The sequence below is a fragment of the Pieris brassicae genome, chromosome 3 (assembly GCF_905147105.1).
Source record: "Pieris brassicae chromosome 3, ilPieBrab1.1, whole genome shotgun sequence".
Lineage (NCBI taxonomy): Eukaryota > Metazoa > Arthropoda > Insecta > Lepidoptera > Pieridae > Pieris > Pieris brassicae.
Genome location: NC_059667.1, coordinates 9342459 through 9368278, shown reverse-complemented (window position 1 = coordinate 9368278; position 25820 = coordinate 9342459). Strand labels below are relative to the sequence as shown.

Sequence of the window (25820 nt, the reverse complement as noted above, 5' to 3'; positions counted from 1 at the left end):
TAGTAAAAACGATTACAACAAGAATTTTTCTAATCAGTCACACAAACACAACCGTGCGCTTCTTTCTTTTGTTTGTTAACAACAGTTGCATGCAAAAGATCTAAATGTTTATGCTGTGATGGAATCAGACAACTCTATGTCAGTGACATAGATTTATTCATGAATGGAGCGAGAAAAAATTCCATCAAAGATACGTAACGAGAGTTCTTCAATCTATAAACGAGATTTCCTTCGGAATATGGCGTAGCACTAGCTGCAGATAGGAATTAATGAGTCGAGGATTATGACTTTATGGCTCTCTGATATGGCAATGAAATATGTGTTTAAACTAGCTTTAATGGTAATAAAGTGTAAGCCTTTGTGAAAATTTAGTGGTAATCGACTCTTACCGATAACGTTCTGAGGTAGGAGACGGCTTACTCGTAAAATGTTGTAGTAAGTATTTTAATAATACCTGGAGTCGTGCTTAAAATTATCTGTATATATAAATATCGATTATTCTTATATATCTCAACATCCATGCAACTCAGTAACGATATTACTTAATGTCCTATAAGCCCTATATGGGGCAGAGGGTTCTATCGCGTTCATTCTTGAGCCTCGTATTTCCCCTCGCTCCAAGTCTCCCCAACTCTCTTCGCCTCATCTACGAAGAAAGCAAGCATAGGGCAGTCGAATAGTTTGAACGTCCAATTGTATTTATGCTGTTTTTAAATATTGCACAGGTTAGGTTAGCAAAATGTCCTTTACAATTAATTGTTAATTACCGTGCTTTAAATTTGCGTGCTAAACAAATGTAACATACCATTTATATAAAACTTATACAATATCTATCATCAGAAATTAAAATAAATCCTGTCTACAAACAGAAAGAACGCAATAAATATTGAGGAGTTAAAAATTATACACGAGCGTATGAGAATAATAAAAACTGCTTAGTTCCACTATAAACATTATCACGATCACGTGAACGTCATCAAGGAAGATAAATTTAGTCTTATTTAAGTCGAATTGAGTCATGCTTCACAACCAAAAGTGAACTAAAAGCAATTTGCACAATTCATAGAAAACTGACAAAAATATTTGAACATCATGAAATGTTACTAAGTATGATGATTAAATTTTAGTGATGCGAATGGTGTTAAAGTGTAAAGTGTCTGTAAAGTGCATGTACGGGAAGTGTAAAGTGTATAGGCCGGGAAGTGTGACGGCAGCAAGGTGGTGGGAGGGGGGGTGTTCCGTTGCTGCGTGCCCTGGTGCGGGGCGCGCGCGGCGGCTTCTGATAAAGCCGACTATGCCTTAAGAGATGGAAGCCCCCACTCAGAAAACGAACAGTTTGGTAAGTACTTAAGTATTATTAAAAATGTATAAGTACCAGAAAGCCGTGTCACGCCAGTCTTCTATGTCTTCCAAAATATGACGCAGTTCGAGCCCATTTTAACATATTGAATACAAATTGAATCAATATTTTTATTTGTCTCACTTAATTGGTTCTTTCTGTTCACCCTGGGCTGACATGAGACAAGTCAAAGCTTTAGTTAAAGTCAATTATTGGCGTAAAGTATTTTAATGGAATGTTTACGCGCTGTAAAGGCAACTAGAAATCTTACCAATGTGATTACAGTTTTATCTTTTGGGAATCATGGTTTTGATGACACAGAAGGCTGATCAATGACGCAAAACGAGTTGTATTTGTAGCACTGGTAGGTAAATCTTTCAGGTGTTGCAAAAATTAACTCTAACGAATCTTATCTATTAAATTTATGACAAAACGTTACTCACGCAGCGGTTTATTTAAATCAAAGCTTCCTTGTGAAATTGACATTTGTTGATGAAGATTACTAAGCTAACAGTGAATTACGCGTGACTTATAACTTATAATATAAATTTCTCGTGTCACAATGTTCGTTTTCATACTCCTCCGAAACGGCTCGACCGAAGCTTATGATTTTTTGTATGCATATTTAGTAAGTCTGAGAGTCGGCTACTATCTATCTCAAATCTCAAATGAAAACGGGTGTCCCCAAAACCATATTAAAAAAAAATTGTTTTTGTTTTTTTATGTTACAGAATACAAAATACATACAACCCTTAATTGACACCCCTTTACGATCAACCCCTCTTTTTATTATAGTAGAAAGGTTATTTTTATTGAACTAAGAAAATGTTTCCTGGTAATAATATACATGGCAAAACGACGATGTTTGCCAGGACAGCTAGTAACTTATAATAATTAAGTTAAAATTACCTCTATGCCCCTTTGGTAAACATCAAAACCCTGGAGATCCAGAGTGTAATCAACGAGTGGAGTCACGAGATTTTAAACAATAATTTATCATTTTGTTGTTCGAAAAGGAAAATTCTATTTAAATTACTGAAAAAGTTGTATCATAAAATAAGTAGTTCGCTAACGCATTTAGATATTAAAACTGAACTACTTGACAAACTATTTAAACTGATATATGCATTTAGTTAATTTGTGTTAAACCAAAAACATATACTCTTTAATGTTTACGCTAAAAATGTTGGACCCAGATACACAGAATCAAATCGGATTCTTAAATAAACAAGTGATTAAATAAACAAACTATGTGTTCAGTGAACTTAACGCTAGTTAGTATATTTACCGACAGTTAGAAACTAAATTCTACCCAGAAGTTCAATACTTTAGTAGTTAATTACTTAAACTATTTTTAACTTCATATATCTGTTTTTAAAATAATTTTTTTATTGTTTTTTATATAAAATTATTTTTTCTAAAATCTAATCCAATTCGTATTAAGAAGGCGTACGTCTAACAGAAGTAAATGTGGTAGTCAAGATTCAATTGTTATGTAGCCGGGAACAAACGGGCAGAAGACTCACCCGATGTTAAGTGATACCGCCGCACATGGACACTTTCATTGCTAAGAGGACACGCAGGTTGCCGGCTTTTAAGAAGGACCCTAAGTCCGATTGGTTCGGATATCATAGGTGGGCAGCTGTTTGCACATAGTGGTCGTGCGTGGCAAAAACTGCCTTAAAAACACTTAATGTGGAACCTCGGATGTAGAAATGATACTGGTGGAATTACGTATTCTGTCTTGACGTCCGATGATGAAACTCTTTAAATCCGAATTCATACATAATATCAGATTTCTGCATCATTAAAAGCAAGTAGACGATCGCCTCTATGATTTACATATGTTGTCCATTATTTGGACAAAGAGATACTGTTCACCTCAGTACCGCTCACTTTATACAAGAAAGTAGTATATACAATGAAGCTGTGTACAATGAAACATCCATTAGAGCACAGCCAGGGTTCTAACGACCTCATGGTTGAGAATTATCCATATTTATTATACTACTGCCTGTTGCTATTTAAATATAAAGAACTTCATAAGACTTTAGTACGACGCACTTACCGTCACATCATATATAAAATGTAATTAAAAAATTAAACCGACTTATATTCTATAAGCATATATTTTTTGTAGACTGTACCGACAGATACCAACATTATACCCCTCTTAGAGTACTGTTGTTAGTATCTCTCTTGCCTGAGGCCGTGGGTTTAAAACACGGTACTAATAATAATATGCTCTAATGGTTTTTTTATTTAGCGCAACTTGCACGTAAATTAAAGGAAAACATGTTGAGGAAAATTATCGAATAATTGAGTGAGTCAACCAAAGTAGGCTTATTATGTAGAGTCTGTGTAGAAAGAGCACCTGCGAGGTAGTTATATAAATTGATATATTAAGAAAAACACTTTTTGAACGGATTGAAGCTATTTATATATGCTTATTTATTTATATTAAAATTTAGAATAATGTAAATAATAATACATAGCTTCAATCCGTTCAAAAAGTGTTTATCTTAATGTGTAAAAGCTATGTTAACAAAAGACAATACTAAATTGATATAATTCTTATTTCATTTATAGATTTCAATTATTAATTATTTAATTGTCGACTGTCAAACTATAATCACGTAACAGCGTTGTCAACATAACAAGAGGTAACCACTGCAGCGACCTCATTCGCATGACTATTCTTTCCGCATTGACTATACTGAACGATACAAATATTTAATTGCAGGGCCAATACCAAAACAGGCGTGTATTAAGGGCACTTTAGACATAAGTTTCACTATAACGAAAAACAATAGTATAGTAGAATACAAAGACGTTACAGGAACGTTCTAGACTGTTGAGTTCTTTATCTTTACTGTTATTGCTTACTGTCGAATGCTTACCCAAATCGACTTAGGGTCCTTCAAGAAAAGATCGTACTAATTCTTCAAAGGCCAGCAACGCACTTGCGAGCCTCCTGTCCGTTTGCCTCCTATTGCATAAAAAAAACTTTCAAGTGATCTCTTCCAGACTCTAAAGAAAATATTAGACAAGGTGTGTAAAGGCAAGAAGTGTAAAACTTCATAAGACATAAAGTTATGAAGACAAAACCAATTGAACTAATAGACAGTGCAAGAGACGATAAAAAAAGCAATATGTTTTTAAAGCAAGCAATAAACATGCTGTCGCATCAATACGAAACTATTCGTTTTACCGGTAATCGAAGGGATAGTGATAAATTTGATATTGAATTAGTCGTATCTAAGTGAACACAGCGCGTCTTTTACCGCTAACAGACTTAGTAGTTTTGCGTTCGCCATTTGATACGGTCATACAGTGAGAGTGTAAAAATATGTGAATATGTTTATAGTGTTAGTGATAATAGTACTGGATTGAAATGATTCTTATGTATGTATATCATACCTTTTTACGTTACTATTAACGATTTAACGCGATAAATAAAAAGACCTCCGAATGGATTTTTGAACGGGTCACAAGGAAAGAAAAGAGAAGTAAGAGTGTCCTAAGGAAGGTATAGAATTCGTTGAGCAAATGTTAACTAAAATATAAGAATATTTTGAAGTGGTTACGAAAAATCTTACAACACAAAATTCTCGAATTTACTTGATTAATTTTAAAATATTACTTTTAATGTTCTTTAATAATATTTACAACATTTTTACTTATAAAGTTGGAAAGGGTTGGCATTAACGCTATTAAAATAACCGTTTGGCGTAAGTTAATTTTAAAATGAGTTTTTATATCAAAATACGTTTTGAATATATTTTATCCAATTAGGTTGCTTGAAGCAATACAATAACAGAAATGTACGCGATGTACATGTGCGATAATCTTTTATAAATACAATGTTACGTCATAACCCTTTGGTTCGTAATACTTTCATTTTGTTTTCATTCGACTTTTGCCTGATGTCCAAGGTCTCTGGGATCACCAGATTCAAGGCTTCGAATCTGCTGACGTATTTAAAAGGCCTACAAGCGAATAGTAGAAGACTTACCGTATATGTCCTCACGATCTTATCTAAAAAGATGGAATCATACTTATATTTTTTTATCGCTTTAGGAGTACCATACGACGTCTTAAGTGCTAAACAGTGATAAAATTGTACACAAGAACCGAGAGAAAACATTATTCTTGTAAACTATTTTTTCAATAGAGATTGTTAGCGGTGTTATTCACTTACGTTAAATATACGTAAATGTATTAGTAAATTAGGTTTCACTTCAAAACTTAATTATGAACTTGTTTTTACCAATTTTTATAAGGCCGGCAACGCGCTAGCGAGCCCTCTGGCATTGAGAGTGTCCATGGGCGGCGGTATCACTTAACATCAGTTGAGTCTCCTGCCCGTTGACAGTCACCAAATTCAAAATAAAGTGTAATCCTGATAATTTAAACGCTAAATTAAACTATTTTTAACTTTGAAATTAGAGTCAAAAATTAGATCCTAAAATTCTTTTAACTGTAGGTAAAAATACAATGTAACTTTTAGGCATCATCACATGCATTATATATTCATAAGTCTTAAGTAAAGCTAAATCGTAATTATAAATGTCTTTGTGCAGAGAAAATTTATAAAAAAAGGAGTCCCATACCAGAATTGAATTATGAACGGCTTACGTTCGGGAGCCATAAGACGGACCACTCGAACGTTTCCGCCTTGTGTAACGGTTTTAGTGATAGCGTATCATACGTATGATACAAGCATTAAGTAATACGCGTTCCACGTACTTCTGAATTACGTTATTTTATGGTTATAGGGATGTATTAGAGATTTTTTTCTAAATCGCTTTTTGGAAGCGTGGAATTTGGATATTAGCGCATCAAAATTTGTTTTAATATCTGCTCGTCAATGCCAAATTATGGTTCTAGGATTATCACAATATACAATATAGGCCTTGGTGGCTTCTTTTATATACCATATAAAAATCCTTATGTCTTTGTTGGAAAAGCCATCTCCAGGGATTAGTCTATCTATCAAAGTTCATAATACATTTAACCGGAAGGCATTAAAATCGTTCCAAACTATATCGATTTAGCATTCATAAGTCTCTAAGGTTATTTATGTCACGTGAACATTTTCACCAGTCCGAAGAAAATGTATAAAGTAAAAAGTTTTTCAATTTTACTAGCAGCTCGCATTAAAAAAGCAGCGTTCACGAGAGGATTCTAAACAAGCTTCACCTTGGCTTACCCTTAACCTTTGTCTTTGAAGGGTTCGAGTTGAATAATTCCGATGTTGTCTTCGTGTAATTAATTTGAAACCCGTATTTTAACTTCAAAGAGGAAGCGAGTTCTTATTCATATTTCCTACGATAACTTTTAATGCAAACTTATTTTCAAGTTACGCTCCGCTTAAATAGACATTATTGTTTAATAAAAATGTTAAAAAATAATGTCTGTTGTTTAACATTTTTATCCCGGTAAATCTCGGGGCGCTCTGCCGCCTTGCCAGATCTTGTATTTGTTTCGTGATATTTCCTTTTTCCAGACTTTTTTGGGTCAAATGCGTGCCAGTTTTCTTGTGATGTTATTCTTCGCCGTACGCGTATTAAATGCGCACATAAACAAAGTCCCTTGGTGCACACCCGCGCCTTAAACCTACGACCTCAGGGATCAGAATCGAACGCTCAAGGCTACTATTGCTCTTATGTAATAATTTAAATTTCGAATCGAGATATATTCATGCCATACACAGGTATATAATAAATATCAAATCTTAAGCAAATATAAAATAAGAGCATACTATTTTATATTCTGTCTAAAGGACTTTACTATTAAATCGATTTAGTAATCATAGTTTTTTCATTGTTAATTTAACATTGAAAAGTAACAAATTGCAGATATTTAGCGTGCTTTGTCATGCAGCAGACATCTGCCCGTGAATTATGCAAAATGTTATTTATTTTTATATTAAACATTTTAAGTTTATGATTTGGTTTTTTAAATTATAAAGTATTTTTTTTAACACATTACAAATAAATCAACACTAACCTACTTAAGAACTTTCTAAACTTATTTGTGTTTGTAATTTGTCATGTCAAGAGTGGCTATACATCTGAGGCTTTGACGAAAGGCCAAAATCTGTTGAAAGACCTTTTTCGCGATTAATTTACATCTTAGTGGGAAACAGCTAACATCATATTTTAATATTAGTGGCCTATTTTTAGTCTAAAGCGTCATATCATAGTTTAAAAGTAATTTTCTGGCTCTTTTCTGATTTAACAATCTAAATGTGAAAAGATAAAGATGTTTCATTTAACACACAGAACATGGTGAAGAGGTTAGAATGGCGTTAGAAATGGCTACTAGATTACATTAAAACTTTAGTTTGAAAGCCTTACTTGACATGGTAGAGCCGGTATTGTTTTCCGAGGCCAAAATAATTCTAAGAAGGGGTGTCTTGATAGTTCATTTCGTCGTGTTTGCTCTCATCGTACTAATTACAAAAAATTCGGGTTAACAACAGAAATGAAAACACACGGTTAAAACAATGCCAGCTTCTATTTTGATAGATAAAAATAGCTGTTGTTTTTAGATTACATTTCTAAAGAAAATGCACGTAAATATGTAGGTAACTGGTGAAATTTGAAAGTGTTTAGTGGTAGTATATTTATTTTAGATTATTGTATGTCGTAATTGAAATATATAAGCTGGCTTTAACCAGTCGTCGCATCACAGCGGATGTGTAACAACGGATTTGTTCTTTCTGTTCCATTAATAGGTAATTAGGTTTTTTCTGAATTACACAAGTCGTCAAGAAATGGCCGTAAATTACAGTTTATTGCTACAATTGTGTTATATAGAAATTACTCGTAGTATCTTAAGTTTTAGTTTATAGTTGTTTTGTTTAGTTTATAAATTAATTAAAATCTAAAAGTTATTTTCACGTTCGGTTGTAGTATCTAAGATCAAAATTTGTTAATTGTTTGTATCGCTAAAACTCAAGAATACCTGGACTTGGATCTTTAAATATTTGTGGAAGTTCAGGGAAGGTTTAAACAAAAATATAATCGGATGTCGAGGCAGAACACGAAATTTCATCCGTATCACCTCGACGTCCGTCGTTCCACAAGTGAGCGTTTCTTAAGGCAGTTTTTGCCGCCCACCACCACTATTTGGAACCAGCTGCTAACTAAAGTATTTCTGAATCTATTCGACTTACGGTTCAAGAAAAGAGAGTACAAATTCATAAAAAGCCGGCAAACACACTCGCGAGCCCTCTGGCATTGAGTGTCCTTGGGCGGCAGTGTCACTTAACGTCAGGTGCGCCTCATGCCCGTTTGCCCCCTGTTCTATAAAAGCGAAATCGTAAATAAAAAGACTCCAATATGAGGTTCGATCTTTTGACACACATATATATATATATATGTAGGTAATAGAAAGTTCACGGGGTCATCTAGTTGTTAATGTAAAGTACGTATGTTTTCACGTTTCGTCTGTTAACTCTTTTTAATCGAAAAGTTTAATGCTAATTATATAATACGAACCCTAAATGCTTAATATTCTAAATAACATTTTAATAGACGTAAGCGCTGCTTTTGCTTAGTTTGATTACACTCTATTAGATTAATTAAATGCCGCTATTCAGAAGGCTGTGACGTCGAGTCAAAGTTTAATATATTTTATGAAAGCTGGGTGACATTTATTTAAGGATGAGCTAGGATATTTTAGACTAAGGGAATTATTCTAAAATGGATATACAGTTTTAATGAATAAATTTAAACGCGCTTTCAATTAAAGACAATTGTTAGTTAAATATTGTAATGCTATTTGTACTTAAAGGCTTAAAACAATTGGCTATTATAGAAAATGTCGTTATTTTAAAAAAAATTAAACACTTACATAATTAATAAATAACAAATAATTTATTGCTACCAAATTAAACCATATACAAAAGATTACAAATACACATACAAACACTAAAAACTAATCTTCAGTAGTCGCCACTGTGGCGTAGTCCTCCCTAAACCCATCCCATTTTATGCTATCTCTTACCAACCTCATCTATTCGGGGCCACATCTCTGTGCAAATGTATCTCTCCACCTTTAGCAAACAAGACATAATTCTAAATTAGTTCTGATATTTTTTGATATGCTTCAAGTAGCCGTTTTTTTATTTAATTTGAGATGCTGGAAACGGTGAAATGAAATGCTGTGATTGATAGATATTTATCTATAAATCACAGCATTAGCAGATCATCAAAAGCCAATTTTAAATCTTTAAATCAAGTTCTAATCAGTAAATAATTGTACATTATCTTAATTCTAAATTCAAATGTAAATTTCTTGTTGATTCTCTAGGGTTATTTAGGGATTACATGTTTAACATTAATGTGTTCAATATGTCTATTGGAACAGACAGCATCGTCGTATGGCGAGGTGCCAGTTTATAGAGCTCCAGTCGTAACCAACATATACTGACACATATATTAAAGAATGAACAAACAACTTAATAACCTACCTACCTATTTACCTACCTACCTCTACCTACCTAACTACTACCTATTAAATGACCTATATCTTTATTAATAGTAAATTGATATTTGAATACATATTTTTATTTGCTAAATAGGCAAAAGTCATGTAGGATTTGTCGTACGTAGTTGGACCAACTATGGCATGGTACCATGGCACTACCAGCCTGATCGGTCTTGGGCTTTTAACCGTGTCCTTTTAGCTTTTTTCAACTATTCAATGATGCTTCGTTGCCAGGCCCGTTTTGGTCTGCCTTTTTTGCCAATAGAAAGCTTTCTTGGCTATGATGATTTTTACCCCTCCGGAGTGTTTGTCAAGACAAAAGTACCTCAGAAAAAATAATATAATAATCTAATTCTTTAAACTCATAAAACTGAATCCTTTCCTTGCTTGATAGCGATAGGTCCCGTCGCCAAGTAACTTATTTAACCTGTTTTTTTATATGTATCTTTAAGGTAAAGTGTAAAAGGATATTATACTAGGTATCTTGCCATAAATACTGAAACAAAGAAATATTTTTTATTTTATTTAATACATTAATATAAAAAAAATATAAAAAGCTTATTCGAATTGGTCTCCATTGGCTGTAATACAGTCCTTAAAACGTTGAGACCAGTTTTAGTAGCACGCACCTCTTTCCATGGCGAAATTCTTCACTGCCAATCGTACGGATTGTTTTAGGGATTCCAATTTTGCATGAGCGTTTAGAGCAGGGCGTACTCTCTAAAACTGACCATATATCATAATCCAGCGGAGGACCATTCTTGGTTATAGAGCATGGTGTTGTTGAGGGGCTTCACTACCTTCTGTACATTTTTTAAATTATCAGTTAAGAACTACAGGCTACAAGTCCCAAGTCATAAAAATGACAGATTCCAAATTCAAATGTAATATTTTGGTTATTTTTAATTGTAACAGTATTTATGGCCAGACTAAGTACTATACAATAAAATATACTTGACATCGATAGGTCCTTTGAGACAATTTTGATTGAATGGTCAATTTGCATACTACATTATTGGCAATCAAAGTGTAAAGTTTCCAGCCCCCATAGCAATTTGGCTACACACCACAATAGGCAGTCTGTGGGAGCGGCGTATCAATATTTACAATGGTCGGATCGATAGCGTTGCAAGCGTTGAAGCCTTTACACAGTAATTTCACGGGTGAAAGTTCAAAACGGAATTAGTACCAGACAATGAGGTTTTTAAGTACACACCTAAAGATTACTTGTTATATCATATCTGTGATGAGATTGTTATAAGGGTAGATTTTATATCAAAACTCACTGACCCGTCAAATCTTGTTTTGGCATATAACATCAATGAAAATATTGATATATTTTACAACAACCTTCCTACTTACCGTAATGTTTTGTATCACGCTCTTATTTTTTTTTAATGCATCTGACTTTACTAAGACATCATGGATAATAACCATTTAGCCTAAGTTAAGACTAATAGGTAATTTAAGTGTAACCTAATTTACTAATCAGGATTTTTAACAAAAGAAAGTGACTACGTTCAGTCTCTAAAAAAATCAAGATACTTTCATCTTGTGTTCTAGTTTTTTTTCACTTATCACTGTTTGGCACTTTATACACTACCACTAATTTACTAGTTCAACTAGTTCAGTCTTCTTACTAGGCCCCTGTTGTCAAAGACTTCTTTTTGCCTTTTTACTCCCTTGTTTAGCAAACTGGTGGTTAATGTAAATTTAGAATCAATTTAACACCTTTTCTGTTGACGTTCATAAGTGTACTTGTTTACCTATATGAATAAAGTTATTTTGAGTTTGTGTTTGAGCCTCGACATTCACGTGGTGGTGGAGCCTATGTTGGTGGGCTCTAGCAATTACGCTTTTAATAAGGTTTAGAGTCAATTTCGCCAATTATAGTATCTATTTAGTTTTAAGTGTTTTTGCTGTGTGTAAAATTTGTAAATTGATATAGATGATTAAAGGCATGTATTTTAAAAGTATTTTTTGTTGTTCAGAAATAAATAATTATTGAGCACCATTTATTCTAAGACCTACCGAACACATACAAAAATCTACTATAAAACACGAATTTATTTATTTAGATGGACAGCGGGATAAATAAATGTAAAATGGTCTCGCCCATGGACAAATATCAGGTTTGTCCTAATATATATATATTAGAATAATGGTACGTAATTGTAAAGGAGCCCAAAAGTTTCATTTCGGTAATAGTTTCAATTTAGGTCTAAAATAATCAAAAATGTTCACACTATAGAAAATATATTACGTCCTTCTATAATTCTAAAATAATGATATTGTTTTATGTAGACAGAAGATTTTACTGATTCAGTTTCGTTCACAAACAAGCGAAAAACTTAACCTTTTGAATTTTTGATTCAATTTTAAATAATACTCTTAAAATGGATTTAGGTCTCGATGTCAGAGCCAATCAACATTTTACTTTTCAAACAAAAAATATTTATCATAACGTGTTTTACAATTGCTATGTATATTATGTTTGTACGGGGCTGGAATTATACATTTAAAATTATTGTCATGTATATTTATTTATTCATTTATGAAATACATACATATACATCTCTGTACAATAAAATAAAATAAAACATATAATTAACACATTGGATTTATCCACTAAAAGTTTCACTGATAAAAATTAGATAAATCAAAACAATACAAAACATGACAGCAGAATCTTATTTAAGTAGATAATACAGCATAAAATTTATAAATCAGGAGAACGACAAACATACTAGTAGATATAATAAAGAAGAAAGATACAAGGCTTAGGACAATTATAGTTGCTTTAAATTATTAAATGAAGGAGTGAATTTTTTTTTTCGATATTAGCAGAATCTAATCTAAATCTCTGTTGGTTCTGGAGTCGGAAGGTTACAGGTTCTGCGCTAGCGTAGCAGGCAGGAACATTGAATATTATAAATTGGAGAATATCTGAACAACTTAGTTCATGTACGCATATTTTTCTTATAAAAAAAAAATCAATGGTGCTACAACCTTTTAAGATATCGGCCTCAGATTTCTGTATCTGTTTCATGATCATTTGTTAAACTAATAGCAGTAGGTGATCAGCCTTATGTGCCTGACGCACGCCGTCGACTTTTTGGGTCTAAGGCAAGCCGCTTTCTTCACGATGTTTTCCTTCACCATTCGAGCTAGTGTTAAATGCGCACATAGAAAGAAAATCCATTGGTGCACAGCCGGGGATCGAACCTACGACCCCAGGGATAAGAGTCGCACACTGAAGCCACTAGACCAACACTGCTGTTTTCTTATAGTGACACAATCTATCAAATTACACCAATGCATATAGGTTTGATTTCGTGTATTGTGGCATATTTTGCGTCTTCGTATTTTAGTTAATTTACATATAACCAGTGTGTTCTATGCAATACAAAGAAATTATGCATAAACTAATGCTAATCGATTAATTCCTCTATATTATTAGCAGATTGGATTACTTCAAATGAAGGAGAATTTCATAACAATAGCGTGTAATAAATTGCTGATTTCCCTCACTTTATATACTATAAAAACCGCAACGAACTGATATTTCAACTCAACAATCTACCAAATGTGTCTAACCTACGCTCTATAAAAATAATGTTTGATTGTAGCGCCACTGTAATATTAACAAACGGAAAATTCAAAAATAACGCTTAAAATATTCAGTTATCAGTTTATTTATTCTCTGAGCGCTCAGAAAGTTAATCGCATTAGACTCCGAGACAAACAACGTTAAATTACTTTTTATACAATTACCTAAGTGGCTCAGTGGGAAAGTATGAGTTGTAGAAGTTGTAGGTTCAATTATTAGTAGTGGAAGTCAGAAGTTGTATTTGTTATTCTGAATTTAGGGCACATATTAAGACGAGATGAATAATGTAATCAAGAACGAAGCGGAGCTATCGATACGTATTAGTAACTCCCTTATAATGTAGCAACTGAAGCAATCTTTTATCGAAAGAGAGATTTAGAGTATCGGAGATTGTCTGATTGTTGAAAAATTTATTTGCGAACGCTTGAGTTGAATAAATGTTTTTTGGATCCTTATCTATTTCATTGAAATTATAAATATATTTGAATGGCACTTTATAAATAAATTTGGAGTATTGATAACGAATCATAATTTTTGTATGGGATTTCTAATAACGTGAGGTTAACCTAATTTGGTATTTATATGAATTGCCCTTTGTCACACACCATGGTTTTTTGATACAAGTGAGTTTTAATTACGTATATAATTACATAGAAAAAAAAGTCCATTGGCGTACTGTCGTGATACGAACGCCCGACACCGGGATTGAGAGGCGCACTTATGCTTCCAGGCCAATATACAGATAGGATACACAATTAAATAGTCAGTGACACATTAGAAAAGCTTTAGTTTTAAAATTTGAAAAAAAAAATACGTCTCTTGGTTAGATTACAATATTAGTAGCATTGTATATTCCATTTATCTTGAACCACAAAACACCAATGAAAGGTGGAAATGAACCATTATCCCAAGTCGGGTCCAACAAACGCGGAATACGTAATTTCAATATATTCTACTATTGCGAAGGATTTCTTATTGTGAGCTACCGGATGTGATTCACCATAATACCTCTTTTGGAATGCTAATACTCTTGATCCACAAATCTTTTTATCCACTAATAATTTATTTAGTGAAGTTCTGCGTGGGTTAAATTCGTCAGTCACAATATAGTCGATCATAATTGCAAAAATATTATCGCGTTATTAAAATTAAACATTAAAGTTTCTAGCAGATGTTTAACTGATATTGGTTTTCTTCCAGCATAAACCGCTGCGTGAATTGCTAAAGTTACTTCTTATTGTATCATGTTATTGAATGTATAATTTTATTTTCAGTCGTTCCAGAGCCAATTGTAAATTCTCCCCGACCACTTGGACAGCAATCTCCTTTGCCCGGTATAGAAGAAGAGGACGATTCCGACTGGCCCCTAGAAGACGCCACGGACACTACCCTCACCCCCTCCTACAAAAGCACAAGAAGCAGCACGGACACTGCCTACACATCCTCAAGGAGTTCGAGCAAAAAGCGAGGTTTTGGAAGCCCTTCATCAGTCAAGATATGTGTCTCTGCGGCGGCCAGAAAATCCAATAAGGCCAGAAAGCGTAGCGCAGCTGCTAGCGCTTCGCCCTCTGGTCAAACTGGAGAAGAGCCGCTGCCCCCGCAACTTCATTTCGTCAAAATGCAGGCTGAACAAGGCAGTATTGGCGAGCTGCAGAAATACCACGGAAGATACTTAAAGAGCCGGAGACACACCCTCGCCAATGTTCGGTAAGTATTATTGGGATATTATTGCAGTCATAAGCTTTTTGCAGAATATTGGTACATAAAAATATATACTGTTTGTCGTTGAGATGGTCGTAAAATCATCTTAAAAGTCGGTGCCAAAAAGCAAATATTACTTTTTGAATTTCATCGGCAGAAGTAAGTCCGCACAGTGTTTTAGACGTTTATTGAAATTATCGTGTTGAATAATCTCTTTCTTCTTTTAAGGATTATTCATTATTTTTAGAGAGACTGATGACGAAGCTTAGTTTTTAAATCTTCAAATATTATTTGTTGTAATGATATTATCGAAGATCTTAATCTAATAATACTAACTTATGTGGTGAGATTAAAATTAAACGTATCCAAATCTTGACAATTTTTATACAACAACATTATTATAGTTGTAGCTAGACTTCAAATATTATATATTCGTAAAGGTTCGCATAGACGCCGAGACCAGAGTCTTCTGCAAAACAATGTTTTATTGAATTATTTCGTACATCCTAGCAGCACTTTAGAAAAAAAAACAATACTCCTTGATAATTAAATAACGATTTAATTGGAAATAACAGGAATAAGACAATGTCACTTAATTAAGACACTACTAGAGAATACTCCATGTGCTATAGTGTCCACTGAGGAAGCGTAATTTTAACAGCTTGCCGAGAGTAAAGACTGTCAAATATCTTTAAGGATTTATTATTTATTCGCTAAATACTTAAGGCGGAATGCTGAATGCGACATACTATTGAACATGGTACATTGATTAATGTGGGATTAAAATATGCATTGTATAAATCTTTAAAAAACTTAGTGTTTGGTATAATGGTATATCTGCTTGTAAGACGACCGTAATTATTTGTTCCAAATAACGACGGTCAAAGGTGAAAGCTCAGAACTAGTATATTGTATTACATTTATAGCAAGTTAGAGAAAATTGGTGTCGTAAATTATTATATTATGATCTAAGTTAAATTCCGGTGTGGTTGGCGGTCTTTAAGATACTGAATTCCACTGTAGGAACAATGTCGTAGAATCTTCCAATATCACACTGCAACAACTTCCTATTTAAAAATACTTATTCGTCTAATTTTTACTCGCTTAACCACCTTAATAGACCATATAGGGGTACACATTTTCAAGTATATTATATAGTCAAGCCCATTGCTTGCTGCGAGATTACTTATCCCAAGTATTTAAAACAAAAAGGAATTCGTCGACAAGCTGCGCTTTATCAGACACCAGTGGGAGAGCTGTTAATAAGCGCAATTTCTTGCTATTAGCTTCGTAGACTTGAAAACTTTGTGCGGCTGTGGCGGACACATCTTTTTCAATTTAGCATAGTTTTGTTCGCGATCTTGTTCTTCACAATTATAAGTATTGTTAACTTTGTGAAATTTTAATTATTTTACTACGTAGACTATTCGTTTACAAAGTTTCGTCTCTCAAAGTTCGCCAACAGTTATCATTAACAAGCTTTACAATATATGTATCCATCCTTACAAAAAAAACTGTTGACGTATCTTTTTTTTAATTAATTCATATCGCCTTGATTAAAGTAATGATTGACAGTCACGGTAAACTGAAGTTCGTAAAATCCTCCTTTTCATAAGAGTCCTTTGACGAATCGGGACGACACGTTTATGCAAAATGTTGGAATACGGATCGCAAGTCGCATACTTAGGACACGTTTTCGCATCATCATCCATACGACTTATTGAAGCTTGTAATGATTGACAAAAGCCAAGGCCAGTAACGGGTATCACATCCGCCGACGAACTTTTTAGACTAGCGCAAGATACCCGGCAATTCAAGTTGTTAACGGCCAACCTTTAATAGTGAAGTGGCACCTGAAGAAGAAAAATAACCAAAACTCTATAGCTAATGCTGTCTCCATACTAATACAGCAGTCTGACAATGTTTATTGTTAGTCTTTCCCAACTATTTAGGTAAACGGTTAAATGTCCAATATACATAAATCTTGAAACCCACTTCAAATGGATCAGAAGAACGTATAACTTTAGGTTACAAATGTAATGTGGACATCGTATAAAGCCTTTCGCTTGTTGAATACTAAATTGTGACATATAACATAGATGATATCTAAGAGTGGCATAATTTTAAACTATGCCATATTTTTGTAAACTGCCAATATTTTATTCATATAGTTTGATATCAGAAGTCAAACGCTTTTGCTGAAGTACTTCAAAATCTACCCCAGATCCAATAAAATTTATAGTTTTATTAAACCCATAGGTACTTATTCCAGAATAGCTTTTATTAGTAAAAGTTATTTTTTTTGTATTTTGTGGTTGCTTTTAATTTTGTCCCGTGCTAGCTTGCTTATGTTTTAAAATAATTGATATGTATGTGTGTAAAATTTGTAATATATATAATTTTATGCACACACGTCGTTTTAGAACTTATAAATAAATAAAAACTACTCTGTGACTACGGTTGTTAAGATAACGAGCATTAAAGGACAGAGTGTTGGGCTTAAAAGTGTGACACTCATCCCTGAGGTCGTGCATTCGAATCACGGCACCAATGGAATTTTCGATGTGCGATATTAACACTTGCTTGTACGGTAAGCTTTCTCAGCCAGACACAGAAATGTGAACATCTTAAATAATGAATGAAATCTAAGGTTAAAGCCTATATTTTTATTAATTACCTACCTACCTACCTGACCTACAATTATTATTAAGTTTTTATTTAAAACATTTATATTGTGGGTCTAGCGGGGTTGTTGTTGGGAGAACCCTCCAAGAAGGTTAGAAGCCTCATCAGGTAACTTGTGACAACGACTGGAAACTTCTTAATCTTGCGTTGTCGATTTTTGTTTTTATAGCCATTTGTATAGTAATACTAAATTTGTAAAACGTTGCGGTTAAACGTAAAATGTCTCAATGTTTTAGCGTCCAGTAATAAATGCAACATTAAAATAGCAGTTACTTTTTAGTGCTGACTTTATGAGTACTCTCAACGATATTTTGAATAATATTTAGTTTCGCTCTCAATTTGTATGTGGTTTGGTTCCGGTGTGTAGACATTTGGTGCGTTAGTTAAAGGTCCATATCATTAAACTGATGAATATTTTATAAATTAATTTCTAAGACTTGATATACTTGGGATATAGTGTTGGCCTATTGGCTTCAGCGAGCGACTCTTGAGGTCGTAAGGTCGATCCCCGGCTGTGCACCAATGGACTTTCTCTCTATGTGCGCATTTATCATTTGCTTTAACGGTGAAGGAAAACATCGTTAGGAACCCGGCTTGCCTTAGACCCAAAGAGTCGACGGCGTGTGTCAGGCACAGGAGGCTGATCACCTACTTGCCTTTTAGATTGAAAAATGATCAGGTAACAGATTCAGAAATCTAAGGCCAATACTTAAAGAGGTCATAACGCAGGTTTATTAATTATTTTATTAATACTTGATATTTATTTATGTTATTTTAAATGTTTAACTTTTAATTTCTTAGTTTTCTTTTGTTATGTATAGTATGGTGATATTTATTTTTGCACTTGGCAAATTACTATACTTAGTCTGGCCATAAATACTGGCACTACGTACTTACAATTGAAAATTAACAAAATATTACATTTCAATTTGGAATCTATCATTTTTATATCATTGTTCATTGGGTTTTCTCATTTTGGCGCCAATAAATTATACAATATTTTGCGATATTAAAATGGAGTATGGTGATAAAGAGAAAAGAATCGCTGAGTTTGCATTATACAAAGCAGGTATGGAGCCAAATCGCTCGGTTTACGCAGTCTTCGTTGGAAACGAACATTTCGGACGTCATCAGAGCTGAAGACTAGGCATCGTATAGTCGATTATGATTTATAGTCAGTTTTAATGAGTACAGCTTGCTCTAAGCGCCATGATAATTTGGAGTGCGTGCTTATATTGATATCTGCCCTCAACGTTTAAATGACTGTATTGCAATGGACACCACATCGAATAAGCTTTTTATATTTTAAATTGTTTTATATTTATGTATTAAACTAATACAATGTAAAAGTAATTCATATTATTTGCAATAGAAACATTTTTTTACTTTGTTTCAGTATTTATGGATAGACTAGGTATCAGTGATTAAAATATATAATAAAGACATAGCTAAAAATGTGATAAACAACACACGGAAATTTGATTAATTTATAACCAAGAAAACTTCTTCTCTACAAGAATTAAGAATTCTTTTAGCATCCAGAATCTTTTTCGCACTTGATTAACCAACAGCCTTATTGGAGATCCTGCTGAGAAGTCACGGGGATCCTTACATTTAACAGATACATAATACATTTAATTACAGGCTTTTGTGTGACTTTATTCACATGAATAAACATCAGGAAAACCTTGCAAACCTCTCATAAAGAACTCTTTTGTTATTAAATCATAAATGATCTATTTAAATATTATATATCATGTAAATTACTGGCATAGTTCATATAAAGCATAAGTTACAATTTAAATTATTCTATCACTTGAAACTTGACGTACCAAAGGCGAGTCATCGATTAATGTTAAAAAAGTTAACAGGAAAAGCTACCACGGAACTATTGACATTTTTCACTGGTGATTTCTAAAGCGATAAGGGTTAGCCGTCAACCGATACGAGATTTTAGAATGGTTATAAAAAGTATTGAGAGTCGAATTTTTATTCCACTACTGTTATAAGCTAAAAATATTAATATTGTCTTTTGTTAACATAGCTTTTACACATTTAAAGAAAACACTTTTTTACCGGATTGAAGCTATGTATAAACTTATAATTATTCAGCAATCCCTAAGACTAATCAAAAGTAACACCCCGTTGCAAGATGCAGGTATATACAGACTGGATTGCGACTCTCTTACATAGGGCAAACTAAACACAATATTGGATTGCGTTTAGTAGACTCAAAGAACACATTGCGGACATAAGACATAGACGACACACAAAGTCTGTGAACACACACTAGATAGGCCTAATCATTACATACGCTTTGACCAATCGAAAGTACTTGCGAAAGAAAAAAGATTCTTCCCGAGATTGGTACGCGAAGCCATTGAAATAAAGAAGAACCCCAATTTCAATAGAGAAGACGGCCTAAAATTATCAAACACCTGGGATCCAATAATATCCAAATTAAAACCCCAAGACAAACAATCCGCGAAAATAGAGGACACCGTGAGTCAATTCTGCAAGAACCCGTCATTTTTTAGTCGACATCAACTCCGGGGAAATAGATACAGATAATATAACTTTCTCTACAGCTGTGATACTTTTTGACATTCAACACCTTTTGTCTTCAGTCACCGTGACCACGAACGCCGTAAAGCACGCGAAACGTCAAAAAAATTAAAATTATGTAAAATAATTATAACTTTATAATAATACATACCTTCAATCCGGTAAAAAGTGTTTTCTTTAAAAATTCATTAATACTAAAAAAATATCAAAAATGGGTAAATATTCAGAAGTACCTACTGTGTACCTTAGTTGGGCATTGACGGCAAAAATATTCAGTTTTAAACTCTTATTTCTTTCAAGAAAACTCCTTCCTTAAGTAGTTTTTTAATCATACTCAAGAATCACGTGATGAGAACCGTACAAAAATCAGTTAGGTAGTTTTTTAGTTCATCATGTCCATATAATAATGTGAGTAAATCACTGGACGTGCTGCCAGTGTTGATATTGTCATGGCATTTTGATCTTTTCCAATATCCGTAGCTAATAACCTCCTCGGGGTCTGTACAGCTTAACATTACAGTCAGTATTGCTATTGGGAATACATCTGTGCCAAAAAGCTTAACATTAGAACGTCTCTTCAAACATATACAGCATTAAGTAGGTACAAAAAAAGGCCTTTGCCGTTACTGTATACGGCGTAGGATCATTAATCGATCCCTGACATTGTTAGACACAATTGAAAGCTATTGAAATGAAAACCTAACATTTTCATTGTAGCTTTCAACGCATCAAACTATATTAAGTTATTAATTTCACTGCAATGTATAGCCTTCATACTCGTTTTATACTTTCAGAGTTAAGCTAATGAATACTTACGTATATAAGTAGTGAAATTAATAATGATTTTTTCTACAAATAATTATTTTTAATATATAGTACATATACACTTTAAAATAAAATAAAAAAATCCTTGGCGCTATAACCATTTTATTTCCGGGCCTCAGATTTCTGTATCTGCTTTGTGATCATGTGATGTGTCTTTATGATGATCCGTCGACTGTTGGGTTATGGCAAGCCGGTTTCAGAAGATTATGAATCAGTTTTGTTCAGAATGCTTAATGGGGACATAGAAAGTCCATAGGTGCACAGCCGGGATAGAGCCTACGACCTCGCACTGTAAATTTGTTTTAAATTAATAATTTAGAGAGAAACACTCGCTAACAATTACTAGTTTTCTTTTATGTTCGGTTATACAATATTATGGCAACATTGTCTGCAATGTTAAAGTCATACAACTATCATTCAATTTCGAATTTAGCTGATTACTTTTGCGATAAATCGGTGATAAGTTAAGATATTAATACTGTAACAAAATTATAAATAGCAGACCTAGCCACCTGTTTATTTCCTAAGAAAGATATTAATGGATCATAATATATTTACGTTTATTCTTAAAAACTATGTATAAAAAAATTTGCCAAAATATGCTTGTTAATAAATTTGGAAAACGTTTGTTCATTCTCTCCGGTGATTCTCCTTTACTGAATTCTTGCGAACCGTTGTCCTGTCCCATGCATGATATGCATACGCAACCTGATTTCTGCCTTCTTCCGTCAGTAGCTCCAAGCATAATTTAACATTTATTTTAATATATATATATAACTGAATTAAATTATGATTCTCTTGGTCCTTCCCATATAGTCTCTTGTGTTGTCTTTAAAGTCCATCTGTTCAAGTTAAATAATAAATTGTAATTTCAATTAGATATAAAACTTTACAGAAAAAGATTTATATAGTGTTATGACAGAAGCAAATGTTACGGGACGTAAAGCGATGCTTCCTGAAATTGTGCCATTCCGTAAGTTTATTATAACCTGCTCGCGCTGAGATTCGATACTAAATTGGAATCACGTATACGTTTCACTTATATAGGTAAGCTCTATGAAGATGAGATCGTGGATTTAAGCTATAGGATTTTGAACTGAGGAAACAAATTCTTTTAAGCGTAATAAGATGAATACTGCTGTGTGACTCTCAAATACGACAATTTTTTATTGCGCAATGAATACTAATTTGTACATTTGTACATAAAACATAATGCTGATGGAGGCAAAATGTTTGCGTTTTTTGAATATTATAATTAATTCCTTCATAATTAATTAATTAAATTCTTAAAGGCCGGTAACGAACTTGCTAGCCCTCAGGCATTAAAATCGTAAGTACATGGGCGGCTGTGATGATGTAGAAATAAAATACTATAATAATTGACTACGAGTGTAATGATATGACTAATAATGTAATTGTAACTTCAATTCTACCATTTAAAACAAATTTCCACGCTATTATGTGTAGCAGTATATGCATATGTTTACATTGTACCACCATAACCTTTTTGTACACTATTCTTGCAAATAAATTATTATTATCACTTAACAGCCACCTGCCCGTATGCCCTTTGTTTTATAAAACAAAGATGTCGTTTTGAGTATAGTAATACTATTATATTTTGTTAAACCAAAAAGCTTGGCGAATAAAGTCGCGGAGTGTAAAAGTGTAAATTCTGTTCTATGCCTTTGAATTGGTCATTGTATACGATAAATGATTTTGATTAGAATTATATATGATTTTTCAACATAGTAGAAGATTATTTCTTATTGTTAATAATGAAAAGTATAATAATAATATATAATAAAATGGTTAACCGTGATGGAGGATTTTTTTATTTTCAGTCGCCGGAGAAGTTTGTAATTTATTAAATTAAATAATTAAATTAAATAATATAATTATTTTATATAACAATCTTAAATAATGTCTTAATATAACTGTGTGAATACTGTGTTTAGGTAACAGTAGGTAGTAGGTACAGTTGTTTAACGCAAGTAAAAACTATAACGTTGCCGGGACTGTACAACATATAAAACGAAGCAACTTAAAGATGTAGATAACCTATAATACAAAATACAGTGCACGAAAGTCCTAATAAATAATATTTGCTTACACTGAAGCACCACTTTGCTAACTTATTCTTTATTAACGTGAAGTTTAGAAGCTAGTGGTACATTGTACCTGTAACTGAAGACAGAGATCGAGTCTTATAAGTGATAGATAGTACTTTATACCTCTACGAGAAATCGAAATCTCGAATTAAATTGTTGTTTAAATGTGTTAATGATAGAGATAAAAGCTTGTAACTGATGAGGTGAAATTGCAGGCATGGAGTAGGTACCTACTGAGGATGGAAAAGGTATGATTTGTATAAAGTAAGAGAAACCTTCAACCTATGGTAACTTATATGTGAGCTTTAAAAATACCTAAACATATTATTTATTTAAAAAGATCTTTTCGATTCTCTTAGAAAGTACCGTACTAAAACTAGTACATTATTAACTTTTTCATGACTGTAAAATGTTCAAAGTATTACTAAAAAAAAACGGATTTCTCAAGTGGTTTTTCATTATGTTATGTTTATTATTATGGAATATAAAATACAGTTATCACTTATTCTACGTCATTAAATTTGTATCGCAGACAACCCCACTGATCGGCAAAGAAGACAGAGGGTGCCGAGAGAAAACGCCGCCGTAAAAAACTCTCGGAACTCTTTTAAAATATCATCATCATCATACAAAACGACTATGGCAAACATAGAAGAACCAGTAGGAGAGAGATATTGTCTCTATTTGTATTGTATTAAAACTGACCGGAGTCCAGTTTCCGGAAGCGGCACCTGTTCACAAGCATGACGTGTGAGACAGCCATCGTTTTACTCAAACATATTAGGGTATTCAACGACCCGTCACACAACGCCATCATCGTATGAAGTCTCAAGTCTGAAATCTATAACAAAACTACAGAGTCATTGTAAAGCGATAATAGCTTTATTAAATATTCTTTGCCTCAGATGGCACAACGTTAATGGATGTTTACTTTCCTTCTGTCTAAGTACTTAGTACTTACTTATCTAAGTATAGCTTCAACTTACAAACCAAGCTCGGGGACTAAAAAGGATTAGATATTTATTTATAAGACTATTACAATAGTATGATTGGTGGATGGTTGACGCACGTGTCAGTGAGATTTTAGTTTTTTTTTCCGGTGTTTCTGTGATTTTCCAAAGCTAAAATAGTTGTTATTGTTCTATCTTCACAAAACTAACCCTATTGGTGCTGGTAAAGTATAAAATTTAAACTTATATAGTCGCTGCAGTTCCAGTAAAATGGATCCTGACCCCGAACCTCCCGACCCGGGAACCTTTTCTACGTCTCGCAAACGACAAGGTGAGGAGAGAAATATGCCTTCCTTTAAAAAAATAATTACGGATCCCACTCAGGCGAACCCGTCTGTTCAATGACATGCTTGCACCCCTGTTCATCTAGCCAAGCTCCGGATTAGGGATCACTCTATCTGTGAGTGTGGCTTGGATGAAGGCACTGTATCTCACATACTATTTAATTGTCCCAAACTAACTTATCCTCTTTATGACATTCTTCCCCCTTAAGTCCCCCGTCCTTTAAGTGTTAAATGTTTGTTAATGTTTGTGTTTAGTCCATATTGTAGATTTTTATGTAAATATATAGAAAGCAATAGAATTAAAGTGTAATATATAAAAATTATTCATAAATAGTAAACAGTATTTAATAATGCTTTTACTCATATTTGTGTTGTCTGTGCTGTCTCAAAACTAACAATCCAATTTCAACTATATTTTTATGCATATTCAAAATTAGCTTAATTATTATTTTTACCGATCAATCTCCTTCGTGTCTTCTCCATCTACACGACACTGGCGAAGTACCTTGTGCCCAGTTGGCATAAATAAAAGCCATTACAAGAGGAAAAAAAAATAAGACTATTACATCTGAAGTTTTAGATGTAAAGAATATCTACTGGCTTCAAAGATCTAAAACAAATAAATCAGTGTCGCAGCAGTAGGTCTGGTTCTTAAATTTCTGTATGTGCTACGGTCATTTGTAATCTTATAGGCAAGTAGGTGATCAGGCCCCTGTGCCTCAAACACTACACGACTTTTTGTGTCTAAGGTAAGCAGGTTTCCTCACTATGTTTTCCTTCACCGTTCGAGTGAATGTTAAAATCCTACATAGAAAGAAAGTACATTGGTGCACAGCCAGGGATTGAATCTATGAAGTCAGGAATGAGAGTCGCACGCTTAAGGCGATCACTGCTCCAGCAACAATTCTAAGTTTTATTTCGATTAAACTGTCCAGAGTTCTCATCATTATAATAATTATTATTATTATCATCATGCTGTTACGGTAAGGCCCTGGCTGACACCACGTGTAATGGGTTAATGTTGTACAATAAATAATTTAAATAAATATTTATATATGTTTTTACATACAAATATAAAGTTGAATGCGACCAAATTTAACAGTGCCTGTACATAAAATAATGTTTACAATAGTTAGTTTAATGAGTTATTTTTAATATGAATGTTTAATCAGGAAGTGTTAAATGAATGCT

General features: G+C 33.3%; 1 protein-coding gene across 1 annotated transcript in view; it reads left to right on the top strand.

The window, feature by feature from the left end:
* The first annotated feature begins 1226 nt into the window (after positions 1–1226).
* LOC123706971 (cAMP-specific 3',5'-cyclic phosphodiesterase, isoforms N/G) overlaps positions 1227–25820 on the top strand; it is a 273282-nt gene continuing 248688 nt past the window's right edge. Inside the window, exons 1-2 of the mRNA XM_045656672.1 lie at positions 1227–1339; positions 14723–15155. Of these exons, the coding sequence (XP_045512628.1) occupies positions 15067–15155 (89 nt within the window). The 5' untranslated portion in view covers positions 1227–1339; positions 14723–15066. The remainder of the gene's footprint in view (positions 1340–14722; positions 15156–25820) is intronic.